The sequence below is a fragment of the Podarcis raffonei genome, chromosome 2, assembly GCF_027172205.1.
Source record: "Podarcis raffonei isolate rPodRaf1 chromosome 2, rPodRaf1.pri, whole genome shotgun sequence".
In the NCBI taxonomy this organism is placed as follows: Eukaryota; Metazoa; Chordata; class Lepidosauria; order Squamata; family Lacertidae; genus Podarcis; species Podarcis raffonei.
The window spans coordinates 118756541-118771854 of NC_070603.1; the positions used below are offsets into that span (position 1 = coordinate 118756541).

The following is a 15314-nucleotide window of genomic DNA, read 5'->3' on the forward strand; positions in this document are numbered from 1 at the left end:
GGAGGGGCCAGCAGGAGAGGCAGAAACAGTAAATACAGAGAGGACCTGCGAGGCCGAAAGGACACCGGAACCAGAACCACGACTGAGCGAGCCGGTTGCGCCAGACCAAACAGCCCCATCACAGCCAGCATCCTTGGAACACGAGCCAGAACCTGAACCAGGGAACACCCCAGGCCGCAACGCACACGTAGGCCGCCGGCGTACCTCGAGGACTATGAATGCGACCTCCCGGGCAGGACTGGAACTTAGAGGGGAGGGGTGTTATGTACTGGGTTGAATAGGATCCAAACTGCAGCAGTCTGATTGGTCCTAGAACAATAGGATCCAAAAGGCAGCAGTCTGATTGGTCCTAGAACAATAGGATTCAGAATGCAGCGGTCTGATTGGTCCTAGAACAATGCAGCAGTATGATTGGTTGGCAGGAACTACCCAATCATGCTTCAGATAGAAGTGAATCCACAACCTGATTGGCTTACAGTAGAATTCCGGAATTAGCCAATCATGTGCAGCCCATTGTGTAAATAATGTATATAAAGCAGATACTTTGAGGGGACTTTCATTCATTCCTCCTCACCACTATGAGCTGAATAAAGAGCATGAAATCACTTTGCAACTCTGAGTATATTTCAATAATATAATAGGAAAATATATATACAGTTATGCCTCGGGATAAATGTGCTTCAAGTTAAGTATTTTCAGGTTGCGCTCCATGGCGACCTGGAAGTAACGGAGCGCGTTACTTCCAGGTTTCGCTGCGCGCGCATGTGCAGTAAAAATGACATCACACACATGCACGGAAGCGGCGGAATGCGGCCCATGCATGCGTGGACGTGGGTTGTGTTCGCTTCAGGATGCAATGGGGCTCCGGAATGGATCCCGTTTGCATCCCTAGGTACCACTGTATATTCTCCAAATATTTCTATTAGTTTTCAGTATAGCAAAATACAGATTCGACCAACATAACTTCTTAGAAACAATGGATAAGGAAAGTATGCACATTTTCAATAAATATACCCTGCACTACATATTTAAAGCAGCATCATACTGTTTTAAGCAGCCATGTAGCTCCAGGAAGGGAACAGAGGTTTGCTAACAGCTCCCTTAGCAAACCACAGCTCCCATACTTTTTGGGGAAGAAGCTGCAATATGGAATCATAGTATTGTTGGAAGGGAACCCCGAGGGTCATCTATTCCAACCCCCTGCAATGCGGGACAGTTTAAAACAGTATCATGTAACCAAGATGATGGACTATGCCGAAATGGCAAAGATGACCGTCAGGATCAGGCATCAAGATGACAAGAAATCCAGTCAAAAGTGGAAAAAGTTTGTAGAATATCTTAAAGACCACTGTGTATACTTAAAAATGTTACAGAAAGGTAGCCGTGTTGGTCTGCCATACTCAAAACAAACAAACAAACAAATGTATCTAGTGTAAACTAGTGTATCTGAAGAAGTGTGCATGCACACGAAAGCTCATACCAAGAACTAACTTAGTTGGTCTTTAAGGTGCTACTGGAAAGAAATTTGTTTGTTTGTTTTAAAAATGTTAGTGGGATTGTTGCAACACAGATAATGTGAGTTAAGGTAAAAAATGAGATAAAATGGATTAGAAAAACGGAAAAATTGGAAACCAATGGGGGGAGTCCGATGTGAATATATAAGAATATTGTTTTAAAAATGGAAATAAAATATTTCTTTTAAAAAATCCGTATCAAGGTGTTTTAAAGGTATGCAGTCAATGCCTAAAATGTCAATGGCACTGGGTCAGTCTGCAGCCAAAAAAAGTTGGCAACTGTACTGGGTGGCAGCCAACTAACTTCTACTTAAGAGTAGACCCATTGGAATTAGTGTGCCTAAGTTAGTCCTACAACCTTCCGAACTGATTTTCCTGCCCTTTCTGTCTCCTTTATTTCTGCTTTATAGCATTGCTATCATTATTAACTCCTGAGTTCGAGTGGCACGCTGACAAACAGAATTTAAACGGATGGTACATATGGTGTGTTACATCTGCCACTGCCTTACACAGAGCCAGGCCATTGCTCCATCTAGCCTAGTGATGCCAACTCTGACTGACAGCTGCTCCCCAGGGTCTCATCAGAGGTATTCCACAACACATCTTATGCCACTCTTTTAAGTCAGGGACAGAGAATTGTTGCTCACCAGATGTTACCAGACAACACCAAGACAGAAACAGGATTCTGGGTGGTGGCGGGGAGTGAAAATGTAGGAATGAAGGTAAGAGAAATAACTTTTGTTTGGGAGAAAACTCCAAAATCCACAACTGAGCGATACTTTTTTATTAGGACCAATCAAAAATGTCACGAAGCATTAAGGAAGCTTTCGAGTTCTCCAGACTCCTCAAGGAAAATGTTAGGAGAGATTGTGGCTCCCGAGGAATTCTCTCCAGGAGTCTTTTCCTACCTCGATATTCCAAGGATTGGTAAAGGTAAAGGACCCCTGGACGGCTAAGTCCAGTCAAAGGCGACTATGGGGTTGCGGCGCTCATCTCGCTTTCAGGCCAAGGGAGCCGGCGTTTGTCCACAGACAGCTTTCCAGGTCATTTGGCCAGCATGACTAAACCGCTTCTGGCTTAATGGAACACCGAGACAGAAACCAGAGTACATGAAAATGCCGTTTACTTCCCGCCGCAGTGGTACCTATTTATCTGCTTGCACTGGTGTGCTTTCAAACTGCTAGCTTGGCAGGAGCTGGGACAGAGCAATGGGAGCTCACCTTTATGAGCCTCCCAAACTTGTAGACTCTTCAGATCACCACACTAACAGCTATCAACAAGAACAAGGCTAATCGTACTTCGTTAAAACCTGTTTAATGTGCCGTACTTGCAAAGCTCTTTCACAAAGATACCTGAACTTTGTAATATTGGTCCCCGCCCACCCTACCCTCAGTAACTGTCGATATGCCTCCTTGTTCCATGACAGTGTTCTCAGTTTCCAGGACAGAAGGCCCAAATCTAGTTTGGACAGTCAACTGAAGGCTTGCCCCCCAACTAAGGATTTCAGATGACCCAATTCAAATCACTTTAGGCCGCAATATAGTGTCTCTTTGGCTTCCAAGAGACCTTGGGAAAGGCAAAAACTAGTCCTGTCTCTCTCTGTACCAGAGCTTTCCAAACTGTGTGTTGCGATATTTCAGTGAGTCAGCTGTGGTGTGTAGTTGTGTTGCACAAACGTTCCCCACACGCCTCCCGGGGCTGGAAAGGGGTTAGTTTAACCTCCAGTTTGCTAACAAAACTGAATTACTGTGTCACGAAAGGATGCATGTCTAAAAAGTGTGTCACCAACGTGAAAAGTCTGGAAAGCTCTGCTCAACACTATAATAAAGGTTATATCCGTTGATAAACCTTTTCTAATTTTATTCACTATGTATGTTTCAGTGGAGCAAATGAGAACAAGCAGATGGTTTTCAGAGTTGTGCATTCTTTGTGGTGTAGCAAGAGTTGTCTTTTTTCCCAGTTCCAAGCGTTGACGGCACAGCATTTTTCCTGCGGTTCCTCCCTCGCCTGTGAATTTTCTTGTGTGAAATAAGGTGCGTGCTTTTGGCAAAAAGCTCTTTCCACACTCTGGGCACTTATATGGTTTCTGCCACGTGGGTTTTTTGATGGGAAATAAGAGAGTCACCCCGGCCAAAGCTCTTGTCACACACTGAGCATTTATAAGGCTTCTCCCCTGTGTGGATTCTCTGGTGGGAAGTAAGGTTGCTGCTCTGACTGAAGCTCTTTCCGCACTCCAGGCAGCTGTATGGCTTCTCCCCCGTGTGGGTTCTCTGATGTAAGGTGAGGTGGGCACTTCGACTGAAAGTCTTCCCGCACTCGGAGCATTCAAATGGTTTCTCTCCTGTATGCATTCTCAGGTGTGAAGTAAGGTTCCCGCTGAAATTAAAGCTCTTCCCACACGCTGGGCATTTATGCGGCTTCTCTCCAGTGTGGATTCTTTGGTGTGAAATAAGATGCTTGCTACAACTGAAGCTCCTGTCACACTCTAAGCATTTGTATAGTACCTTGCCTGTGTGGATTCTTTGATGTCTAGTAAGGTGTGCTTTCCGAATGAAGCTCTTTCCGCACTCTGAACATTTATACGGCCTCTCGCTTGAGTGCTGCGTCCTCTTATGTTGCATAAGTCTGGACTGGTCACAGAAGCTCTTGCTGCAGCCGGAGCATTTATACAGCTTCTCTGCTAGGTGGATTCTCTTATGTGAAATAAGGCGCGTGCTTCGATAGAAGCCCTTCCCGCACTCTGAGCACTTATAGGGTTTCTCCCCTCTGTGAAGCCTTTGGTGCAAAATAAGGTAGTCGCCCCGACTGAAGCTCTTCCCGCACTCAAAGCATCGAAATGGTTTCTCTCCTGTGTGGGTTCTCTGATGTCTGTTAAGGTCCGATTTGCAGCTGAAGTTTTTCCCACACACGGGGCACGTATTCCCGGCATCCTCAAATCTTTCCAAAGACGCTTTTCTTGGTTCCTCCTCATTTTCAGTCTTGCACATATCTACTGGTGGGAGAAAGAGAGAAATCTTACCCAATGGAAGTACTGGTTATCTGGAACAGTTATTGGACCCATTATTTCCCTTTTGGCTATACTGGGTTGATGAGAGGCAAAGCCCAACCATTTCTCGAAGGCCACAAATTTCCCACCCTTAACAACTTTTATTGGCTGGAACCAGAGGTGGGTAATGCTCAGCACAGGGGCCTAACCTGCCCCCTGAACCCACCAGTTTGGCTTGCAGTGGTGAAAATATCAAATGGGACATGGCACTGGGATGGGTGAAGAAGTTTAAATCTTTTCCCAGCCTGGAAGGAAGTGGGAAAGAGGGTGGCAGGTGAGCGGCGGCTCGAAGGTGCCGTGTGCCCAGTAAACACAACAATGGAGATCCCTACATAACCTGCTTAGATATTTTTATTCTGCTAAGCGGTATCATTGCTTTTAGAAATATATAAACAAATAAACAACTCTCAGCCAGCTCTTGAAATTCTCCTGGAGAACACCTCAGACTGCCTTCCACCTTGAGGCCTTCATCCACCACGATTCCTCTCACAGCCCAGTCTTCTTCGGAGGAAGAGAAATGCCTTCATTTTATTAATTTAAAACTTTTGTATCTCATCTTTTCTTCTGCCAAGAGAGCTCAAGGCAGAAAGCAGTGGTAAAACATGAAATACAATGAAGCACACAGGAAGTGTAGTTTGTGAAGGGTGCTGGGCATTGTAGCTCTGCGAGAGATATAAACTACAGTTCCCAGGATGATTTGGAGAGGGGGAAACGAGTTTTAAATGTATGGTGTGCACACAGCCCGAGAAACAACAACAAACAACAATGGAATAAAAAGCTGAGAGTATTCAAGTAGTGCCTAAAACCAAATTAAGGGTGCAGTCTTGTACATGTCTACTCAGCGCGGGGACCTGTTGCGTTCAGTAGGATAAGTGGGCAGAGAAGTGCAGATGAGGAAAAGATGGCGCTCCCCCAATTCCATGTAACACAGGCTGACTGGATTGGCAGTTTAATCTTATTTTATTTTTCTTTACTAGAAGCATGTGTACCCGGCATTGCTCAGGAATGCAAAAGGTTCCGTTTTGAAAAGTTCAGCCCGCCATCTTGATTCAAGATGGCGTCCAGGCACAACACCCTGCTCTGTCCTTGTAGGAATTTTGTGCAAAATTTGGCTGTGATATCCAAATGTGTCCAGATCGGTAGAGGATAAACAACTTTCCAAAATATATAGTAGAAATAAAATATATAGTAGAAATAAAATCATTCAGCCCGGACACTGAGATCCAGCACCGAGGGCCTCCTGGCGGTTCCCTCACTGTGAGAAGTGAAGCCACAAGGAACCAGGCAGAGGGCCTTCTCGGTAGTGGCACCCACCCTGTGGAACGCCCTCCTGTCAGATGTCAAGGAAATAAACAACTATCTTGACTTTTAGAAGACATCTGAAGGCAGCCCTGTTTAGGGAAGTTTTTAATGTTTGAAGTTTTATCGTGTTTTTAATATTCTGTTGGGAGTGGCTGGGGAAACCAAGCCAGATGGGTGGAGTATAAATAATAAATTGTTGTTGTTGTTGTATATTTTCCCACTATTCTTGAAAGAATAACATTGACTAGACCACCTCTCTCCCTACAGACCCTCTTGTGTGCTGTGATCAGAAAACGGAGCCCTGCTCATAGTGCTAACACCCTCAGACTCTAATAATAATAATAATAACAATAATAGTGATAATAAGAATAATGATAGGATATTCTATATGGGCAGTTGAATCTTAGCCATTCAGAACTGGCAACGGGAAAAGGATGTTAGAAAAGGGCTGGATCAGACCAGAGGCCCATCATAATTCAGCATCGTGTTCTCACAGTGGCCAAGCAGATACCTAAGGGAAGCCTACAAACAGGGACCTGGGAGTATGGAGGAGCAAGGACTCAAGCTCAAAGAAAGGCATATGTCTCCTCACCACACGGACTGGCCTCTCCATCCTCAACTTCCTGCTTGATTACCACACACAGGTGCCCCTCTTCAGAGTCCCACGGAGACTGCCCTGCATCCGAGAAATTTGCATCTTCCTCCTCCTCCTCCTCCAGCGCCACCTGAAACAGCAGAGAGCAATCCTTTTTTTTACATTATGGAGCCAGTTTTTAATTTTTAATTATTTTATTTTATTTTGACAAAGTAATAATCTTAAATAAATAAGAATAAAAATGTGCACCCCACCCCCGAGACCATTCCATTGGAACTATCCAATCTCCCAAAATTTCAGCACCTCCTGTGGTGGTTTGACCCCTTTCTGTTTTAACAGTACAAATTCTACAAACACCTTCCATATCTCCTCAGAATCATTTCTCCTGTGTATTCCCCTCTTACCTTAATGGCACATGTTAATTTATCATTAATAGCTTTATCCCACACCTCTTTATACCATTCTTCCATTTTATATTCTGCTTGCCCCTTCCACTTCCTGCCTATCATAACTTGTAAGCTGTCAATAAATTTGTGAGCAAGCCCTTCATGGTCTGCGAACCTTCCACCCCATCGCAAATTGATGATAATGCTACCTCAGGACTTTCGGTCAGCTTTAACCCAGTGATTTCTGTTATCTCCTTAAACACCCTTTGGCAAAAATTTTTTGCATATTTACACCCCCACCACATGTGAACGTAATTCCCGGTTTCCTGGCATCCCCTCCAAAATAAAACCGAATATTACTTGTTTATTTGATTTAATCTGACTGGCGTTAAATAGCAACTCCAAACTAATTTATAATAATTTTTTTCTATTCTTATTTATTCTTAAGAGTAAGAGTAAGAGCAATCCTTTCAGACTTGGGTGCTTCTGCAAAAAACATTGGGTGCTTCCACAAGAAATGTTGGACCTAGCTTGGCCTTCGGGGATGGCGGCTAACAGATTGAGGTTGAATCCTGACAAGACAGAAGTACTGTTTTTGGGGGACAGGAGGTGGGCGGGTGTGGAGGACTCCCTGGTCCTGAATGGGGTAACTGTGCCCCTGAAGGACCAGGTGGGCAGGCTGGGAGTCATTCTGGACTCACAGCTGTCCATGGAGGCACAGGTCAATTCTGTGTCCAGGGCAGCTGTTTACCTGCCCACAGACTGTCTCACCAGAGTGGTGCATGCTCTGGTTATCTCCTGCTTGGACTACTGCAATGCGCTCTACGTGGGGCTACCTTTGAAGGTGACCTGGAAACTACAATTAATCCAGAATGTGGCAGCTAGACTGGTGACTGGGAGCGGCCGCCAAGACCACATAACACCGGTCTTGAAAGACCTACATTGACTCCCTGTACGTTTCCAAGCAAAATTCAAAGTGTTGGTGCTGACCTTTAAAGCCCTAAATGGCCTCTAAGGCCCAGTATACCTGAAGGAGCGTCTCCATCCCCATCGTTCTGCCCGGACACTGAGGTCCAGCGCCGAGGGCCTTCTGGCGGTTCCCTCACTGCGAGAAGCCAAGTTACAGGGAACCAGGCAGAGGGCCTTCTCAGTAGTGGCGCCCGCCCTGTGGAACGCCCTCCCACCAGATGTCAAAGAGAACAACAACTATCAGATTTTTAGAAGACATCTGAAGGCAGCCCTGTTTAGGGAAACTTTTAATGTTTGATGTATTACGGTATTTTAAAATTTTGTTGGAAGCCGCCCAGAGTGGCTGGGGAAGCCCATCCAGATGGGCGGGGTATAAATAATAATAATTATTATTATTATTATTATTATTATTATTATTATTATTATTATTACTACTACTACTATTATAACAGCCAAGGAAAACGAGGCACAAGGTGCAGTCCATCAACAACCTCAAGCTATACTTCTCTCTCCTTCACATCCCTCGCCCTGTGCCACACATAGGGAAATAGTTTCACCTGTTTCTCCTCTGTCTTGGACTCTTGCCGTCTCAGCAGGAACTCCTCGGCCAGGGCCACTGCCTGGGAGCAGGTCTCCGGGTCCTGTCCCCCAACCCAGCTCTGCATCTCCGGCGGCAGGACAGCCAGAAACTGCTCCAGGACCAGCAGATCCAGGATCTGCTCCTTGGTGTGTCCTTCGACCGCCAGCCACCCTCTACAAAGTTTCTGGAGTCTACAGTAAGCCCCTCTCGGCCCCTCGGCCTCCTGGTAGCAGAAGTGCCTGAAGTGTTGGCGGTTCTTCTCCCTCCTGATGGCGTCCTGTTGCAAAATGGCTGCCTTCACCTTCCCATAATCCCCTTTGTCTCCGGCCTCCAGGCTGCTAAAGGTCCTCTCGGCTTCTCCTCTGAAGACAGGCAGGAGCCGGGCTGCCCATTCTTCCGGGGGCCACCGGCAGGCTTGGGCCACTTGCTCAAAGGAGGCCAGGAAGACCTTCATGTCATCCCATGGCGCGGGCTCCTCCGACCACTGTGGCATTTTCCAGCCTGAGTGAGGAGACTCAACCATCTTCAGGGACTTCTGTCAATCAAAACAGATATTTCAAGCCATGGGGCTCCATATCGATGAAAAAGGAAATTCACCTAAGGGTCAAAGCCATCGTTGCTTGGCGGTGTTTTCCAAACTTGGGGCTCCAGCTGTTTTTGGACTACAACTCCCATCGTCCCTAGCTAGCAAGACCAGTGGCAAGGAACGATGGGAATTGTAGTCCAAAAACAGCTGGAGAGTCAAGTTTGGAAAACACTGGGTTAGAGTGATGGACTAGGACCAGAGTTCAAATCGTCACTCAGTGACGAAGCTCACTGGGTGACCTTGGGGCAATGCAATTAAACGTAATTAAGAAACCCTTCTGAGTAAGGTGAGGATGTCAGTAACCCCTCTAGTCCATCATCCTTAAATAGCTCAGTCAGTAGAGCATGAGACTCTTAATCCCAGGGATGCGGGTTCGAGTCCTCACATCGGGCATACGATTCCTGTATTTCAGGGGTCTGGACTAGATGACCCGTGTACAGTGGTACCTCGGGTTACATACGCTTCAGGTTACAGACTCCGCTAACCCAGAAATAGTGCTTCAGGTTAAGAACTTTGCTTCAGGATGAGAACAGAAATAGTGCTCTGGCCGCGTGGCGGCAGCAGGAGGCCCCATTAGCTAAAGTGCTTCAGGTTAAGAACCGTTTCAGGTTAAGAACGGACCTCTGGAACGAATTAAGTACTTAACCTGAGGTACCACTGTAGTCACTTCCAGCTCTAAAATTCTGCGGTTCTTTGATTCTATCCTGTTATCACAATGGCTAGCCAGACAACCCCAAGGAAAGCCCACAAACATGACTTTTGGCTTCAAGCAACTGGTATTCAGAAACATACTGCCTTCGACTATGGCAGTAGTAATGTAGTAGTAAGAAATATTTTAAAAATAGCTCTATGCCGCACACAAACATTGCAACCCATGGGTGTCACCTGTTTCTCCTGCCCCTTGGCCTCTCGTGGCCTCAGCAGGAAATCCTCTGCGAGCAACACCGCCTGGGGACAAGCCTCTGGAACTTGTTCTTTGACCCAGGTCTGCATCTCAGGCGGCAGGATGGCCAGGAACTGCTCCAGGATCAGCAGCTCCAGGATCTGCTCCTTCGAGAGCCTCTCCACCTTCAGCCACCCATAGCAAAGTCCCCGGAGCCGTAGGTACGTCCCTCTGGGCCCCTCGGCCTCCTGGTAGCAGAAGCATCTGAAACGTTGACGTTGCTCTTCCCTGTTCTTGGCCTCCGCTCTCAAGATGGCCGCCTTCACTTTCCCATAATCCTCTTTGTCTTTGCCTTCCAGCCCACTGAAGTCCTGCTCAGCATCTCGAATGAGGGCTGGCAGGATTCGGGCTGCCCACTCTTTCCTGGGCCACCGGCAGGTTTTGGCCACTCGTTCGAAAGAGGCCAGGAAACACTTCGCATCGTCCCACAGCTCCTCGGGAAACTGTGGCTTCTCCCACTCGGACCGAGGCAACTCCATTTTCTTCAGGAGCTCCTGCCACGGGGCTTCTGTCGCCTCCTCGCCTGGCTCCTGCTTCACTTGCCCTCCTGGAAACCTATGTAAGAGTTCCTTGATGCTCCCATCCTGGAGGAAACCTGTGCTTTTCCCTTTTCTCCCTGGCGCCTCCTGCAACGTGTCGCCTGTGGTGTCCTGATTCCCCATTTTCATTCTCGAGGGTCTTCACAAACGTAAGGGCATGTTACGGACAATTCTAGAATAAATCGATAGGCATCCTGAGTTTCTGCCTAGAGAATGAAAAGGGTAGAAACAAAAGAGAAAATGAATTCCCAAGAGAACAGAGAGCTCTAATATTGCAGCCTCTTGCGTATGCTAAAAAAATGGTAACTGCATGCAAGTTATACTGAAAAAAATCTGCATTTGTTTTTACTCTTTTGTAGTTTTAATACTATCACCTACTAATAAGGGAAAGGCTAAGTCCACACCATACATTTAAAGCACCTGTCTTCCCCTCAAGAATCCTGGGAACTGTAGTTTGTTAGGAGTGCTGGGAACTGTAGCTATGCAGGGATGCCAACTACATTTCCCAGGATTATTTTTTTGTGGGGGGGGGGATAAACAGTGTCCTTTAAATGTGTGGTGTGCACGAAGCCTTTGCAACTGTACCCCAGTGAAAATGTCCTGGTCCCTGGCCCTTTTTCTTCTTTGTATGTATTAAATTTCCGCCTTTCCTTTCAAAGGAGCCTGGGGGCCACAAACAGCAGCAAACAATCTAAGATAACAATCAAAACGTTTTGAGCATCTAAAAAAACCAACCTAAGCACACCTAAAATACTATTAAAGAGTCACATGTGAGCCACCCTCACAGATTTTACACACACACACACACACATATCAGATAATAATTTCAAGGCTGTGAGGAGCAGCTTCTTTTCAGCCATCAAATGCCTGGGTGAACAGGCACGTTTGGTGTACACACACACACACACACACACAGAGTGCTTTTTTTCTGGAGGGATGCAGGCATACCCCTAAACATTTTGTGAATCTATGTACTTTTGTCCATTTAGTGTATTTTTCCTGATTTGAACTATAAAATGGTGATTTTCTGGAGTCAAAATGAGATTATCCCTTAACATTTTTAAAGGAAAAAAGCACTGTATACCATATTCAAGAGGATCTATCTATCTACCTATCTATCTATCTCCTGAATGTTGATAGTGAATGGGAATTCCCCCTGCCGGAAACCCTGGAGAGCTGCTGCCAGCCAGTGTGGACAATACAATGCTAGATGACCCACTTTACCTAGGTATGTATAGATCTGCATCTGTACCTATATATTTCCTTCCTTCCATAGAGGGGCCCTGCCTCCTTTTCCAGATCTAGACGGAGCTGAGTGGGAAGGATCCTGCTGTGCCAGGATCCAAAGGGCGGGGAGGGGGGAGCTATGGGGTGCCCCATTCTTCCTCCGCCCCCTCTCCCTGCAGCCGCTCCCTGCTCACCCCTCCATGGTGCACACACTTTCTTCTTCTTGCAGGGAAAAAGGATCTTGCCAGGAGCCCCCTCCTCCCACGACAGGAAAAGACCCTTTGCCTGCTCCCCCCGCCCCATAAATCCTCATCTCTCCCCCCCTCCCTCTCTCTCTGCTGTCTTTTCTAGGAAGGAAAGCTCGGTTGGTTTAACCCCTTTTGAGCTCTTGCTCCGGGAAACGTCATTCCCCCCCCTCCCCCATGGCTGGGAGGGACGTCGCGAAGGGGCCTCTTGCGCAGAATCAGAGAATCGTAAGGCTTGGGAGGGATCCCCAGGGGTCATCTAGTCCAGCCCCCCGCAGTACAGAAGTGGGAGCAATGGGGTCGGACTAGATGACCCTCGGGGGTCCCTTTCTACAGTTCTATAATTCCGAGAGCAGGCTGGCTTCCTTCGGCTCAGCTGCAGCAAGGCTGGAGCCCAATGGGTGGGAATCGCGGGGAAAGGGCAGATTGCCGTGTAAAAAAAAAACCGGGGAGGAGCTGTCCTCCCTTGGAAGTGTTTCACTGGGAGCCGGAGCAGCAGAGGAACCTGCCTTCTTCCGAGTCAGATCAGGACGTCTGCACTGACTGGCAGTGCTGTCCTGGGTTTCAGGCGGGGTGGCGCTTTCAGCCCTATGGAGATGCTGAGTAGAGAAACGTCTGCATTAAAATATTATGCTCTTCCACTGAGTTGTTCGGCGTTTCCATCCTAGGTTTTACATCTATCTGTCTAGGATCCTTATGGAAGCGAGAGCTGGACCACAAAGAAAGCTGATCTCCGAAGAATTGATGCTTTTGAATTCTGGTGCTGGAGGAGACTCTGGAGAGTCCCATGGACTGCAAGAAGATCAAACGTATCCATTCTGAAGGAAATGAGCCCTGAGTGCTCACTGGAAGGACAGATCCTGAAGCTGAGGCTCCAATACTTTGGCCACCTCATGAGAAGAGAAGACTCCCTGGAAAAGACCCTGATGTTGGGAAAGATGGAGGGCACAAGGAGAAGGGGACGACAGAGGACCAGATGGTTGGACAGTGTTCTCGAAGCTCCGAACATGAGTTTGACCAAGCTGTGGGAGGCAGTGGAAGACAGGAGTGCCTGGCGTGCTCTGGTCCAGGGGGCCACAAAGAGTCGGACATGACTAAACGACTAAACAACAACAGTCTAGGATCCTGCACTGAGCAAGGATTGGGCTTAATGACCACCAAAACCTAGAATTAATGCTGTACAGTATAGGGAAGTTTTTTATGTACAATGCTTTACTGTGATTTTATAAATTGCTGGAAGCCACCCAGAATCACTGGGGCACCCCAGTCAGATGGGCAGCATAGAAATATTACTACTATTACCACTACTACTATTACCTGGGACACTTTACAACTTTTTTTGCCCAGATCTTGTATTTAGGTGTGTAGGTTTTGCCTGTTTTTTTCAGGCACTGAGGTCGTCAATTTTTCTTCTGGCTATTTTGTGGTACCCACAAGTGTCTTAGAGTTCCTTTTGCATGCAGATGAGTCCATCCCTAACCAGTTAGCTGCCTGATAACATTTGCATCAGTTTGCTTATGAATACGTCCCACCCCCTAAGGATGCTGAAGCAAAAGACAAGCTTTCTTCTTGTCTGTTTTTTGATGATGCAGGCAGGTTTTCCATCATGTGCAAGAGAGGAAAGTGCCTCTTTGGGATTAAGCTTGCTGCTGCAGTTTTTGTATTTTTTTAAAAAAATGCATTTTAAAATTGATCAAGAGGATGGAGCAGCTCTGCTATCAGGAAGCGTTAGAAAAGTTGGGGCTTTTTAATTCAGAGAAAAGGCAAGTAAGAGGGGACATAAAAGAGGTGTAAGCGTAGCATGGAGAAAACAAATGGAGACATTTTATCTCCCATCATGCTAAAACTTGCAGACACTGAGTCTTCCACTTTGGCAGGGCGGGGGTAAACTGGGAAGGAGAATTTGTCACTGCAACACAACTGAAATAGGATCCATTCTCAAGTTGGTGTTCAGGATTTTTAGTTTGCCACAGGACTCTTTCCAGCTGAAATGTGTTTGGCTATCGGCCCGGTCCATCTTTTTTGCAGACCCCACCACATTCTTGGTTAATCTGGGTTCACTTTGCACCCCAGCTGAACCAGTGACAAAGACAACAGACTCCAAACTAGCTGAAGCAAATTAAATATTTTATTGATATACAGTGCTCAACAGAGGATTAGTGATGGTGGGTGGAGAATCATTGGTCTACAGTACACCATGAGCAGTGAAACACAATGGAAATCATCTCAGTGGTCATATAAATAAAAAAGGTAAAGGACTCCTGGATGGTTAAGTCCAGTCGCAGACGACTCTGGGGTTGCGGCGCTCATCTCGCTTTACAGTCCGAGGGAGCCGGCGTTTGTCTGCAGCTTTTCCGGGTCATGTGGCCAGCATGACTAAGCCGCTTCTGGCGCAATGGAACACCAAAACCAGAGCAGCACATAGAAACGCCGGAGCGGTATCTATTTAACTACTTGTACTTTTTGGTGTGCTTTCAAACTGCTATGTTGGCAGGAGCTGGGACTGAACAACGGGAGCTCACCCCATCGCAGGGATTCAAACCACCGACCTTCTGATCGGCAAGCTCAAGAGGCTCAGTGGTTTAGACCACAGCGCCACCCGCGTCCCTTATATACATAAAGAACTCATTAAAAATAGTGGCATAATAATGAACAGACTCACCCAAAGTGAAGTGACTCATCAAAGCAATTTGAATGCCTGCCTCTCCCTACCAAAAATCCCCTCCAGCCCATCTAGTTTTTTTTAGGTTTTTTTTTTCCATGATAAAATCAACCTGAGATTCAGGAGTCACACGAAAGACATCTCAATATTTTTTGTTTGTATGCTAACATATCATACAAGCACTTGTTTCAATCTCATAAAATCAGGTGTTTAAGACCAGAGAGAGGGGAAACGGATCTATTTGCTGCCCTGTTTAAATCTACAGTGATAATTTATTCAGTCCTCAGTTACACAGAATTGGACCATTTCTTTATTTTACTTCTTATCCTTTTGAAAATATTTCATGATATTTTAATGTTGTAGATTAGAAACTCCATTCCATTTTGCACTGTTACTGCACAACTAATGGTTCCATCTGCGCTTGAAAAAATCACCATCAGGAGATGTGATACCTGCCCTGGAATGCCATTTTTTTACATTAAAGCATTTGTATGTTGCTGTTTAGCTTAAAGTGACACCAGAGTAGCTTTACAAAATTCAATGGTAAAAGTATGTGACATAAACACCATGGAGATAAGGAAGTGGTACTAAGTCAGCGGCGCAAACACCTTCACAGTAACAGCGATAAATACGATGGTACATACTCAATGGAAAGAGAAGGCACTCTGCACACGCTTAAGAGCAAATGACATTTACAGGAAAGACGCGTTGCCTGGTCCA

The 15314-nt window shown here is 46.3% G+C and overlaps 1 protein-coding gene across 6 annotated transcripts; it reads right to left on the bottom strand.

Moving 5' to 3' along the window:
• Positions 1 to 3471: 3471 nt before the first annotated feature.
• Positions 3472 to 11977, bottom strand: LOC128409206 (zinc finger protein 397-like). Of its 6 annotated transcripts, none has more exons than XM_053379469.1 (6): positions 11882 to 11977; positions 9864 to 10666; positions 8370 to 8927; positions 6455 to 6587; positions 4966 to 5058; positions 3472 to 4506 (listed from the first exon to the last, which is right to left on the bottom strand). In XM_053379469.1, the coding sequence occupies exons 2-6, from the start codon at positions 10587 to 10589 to the stop codon at positions 3590 to 3592; spliced, it is 2427 nt and encodes an 808-aa protein (XP_053235444.1). In that variant the 5' UTR covers positions 10590 to 10666; positions 11882 to 11977; the 3' UTR covers positions 3472 to 3589. The 6 variants fall into 6 exon arrangements, with proteins under 6 accessions (XP_053235444.1, XP_053235441.1, XP_053235443.1 ...); XM_053379466.1 differs by having other exon boundaries at positions 4966 to 5061; XM_053379468.1 differs by lacking the exon at positions 11882 to 11977 and adding an exon at positions 11713 to 11875 and having other exon boundaries at positions 4966 to 5061.
• Between the last annotated feature and the right edge of the window lie 3337 nt (positions 11978 to 15314).

Excerpts from the sequence above, each read along its gene's own strand:
- LOC128409206 (XM_053379466.1), bottom strand. The coding sequence starts at position 10,589 with ATGAAAATGGGGAATCAGGACACCACAGGCGACACGTTGCAGGAGGCG. Across the intron at positions 8,928-9,863 it reads CCAAGGGGCAGGAGAAACAG|AAGTCCCTGAAGATGGTTGA; the intron begins GTGACACCCATG and ends TTTGATTGACAG. Across the intron at positions 5,062-6,454 it reads TGGAGAGGCCAGTCCGTGTG|AAGACTGGGCTGTGAGAGGA; the intron begins GTGAGGAGACAT and ends CTTCCTCCGAAG.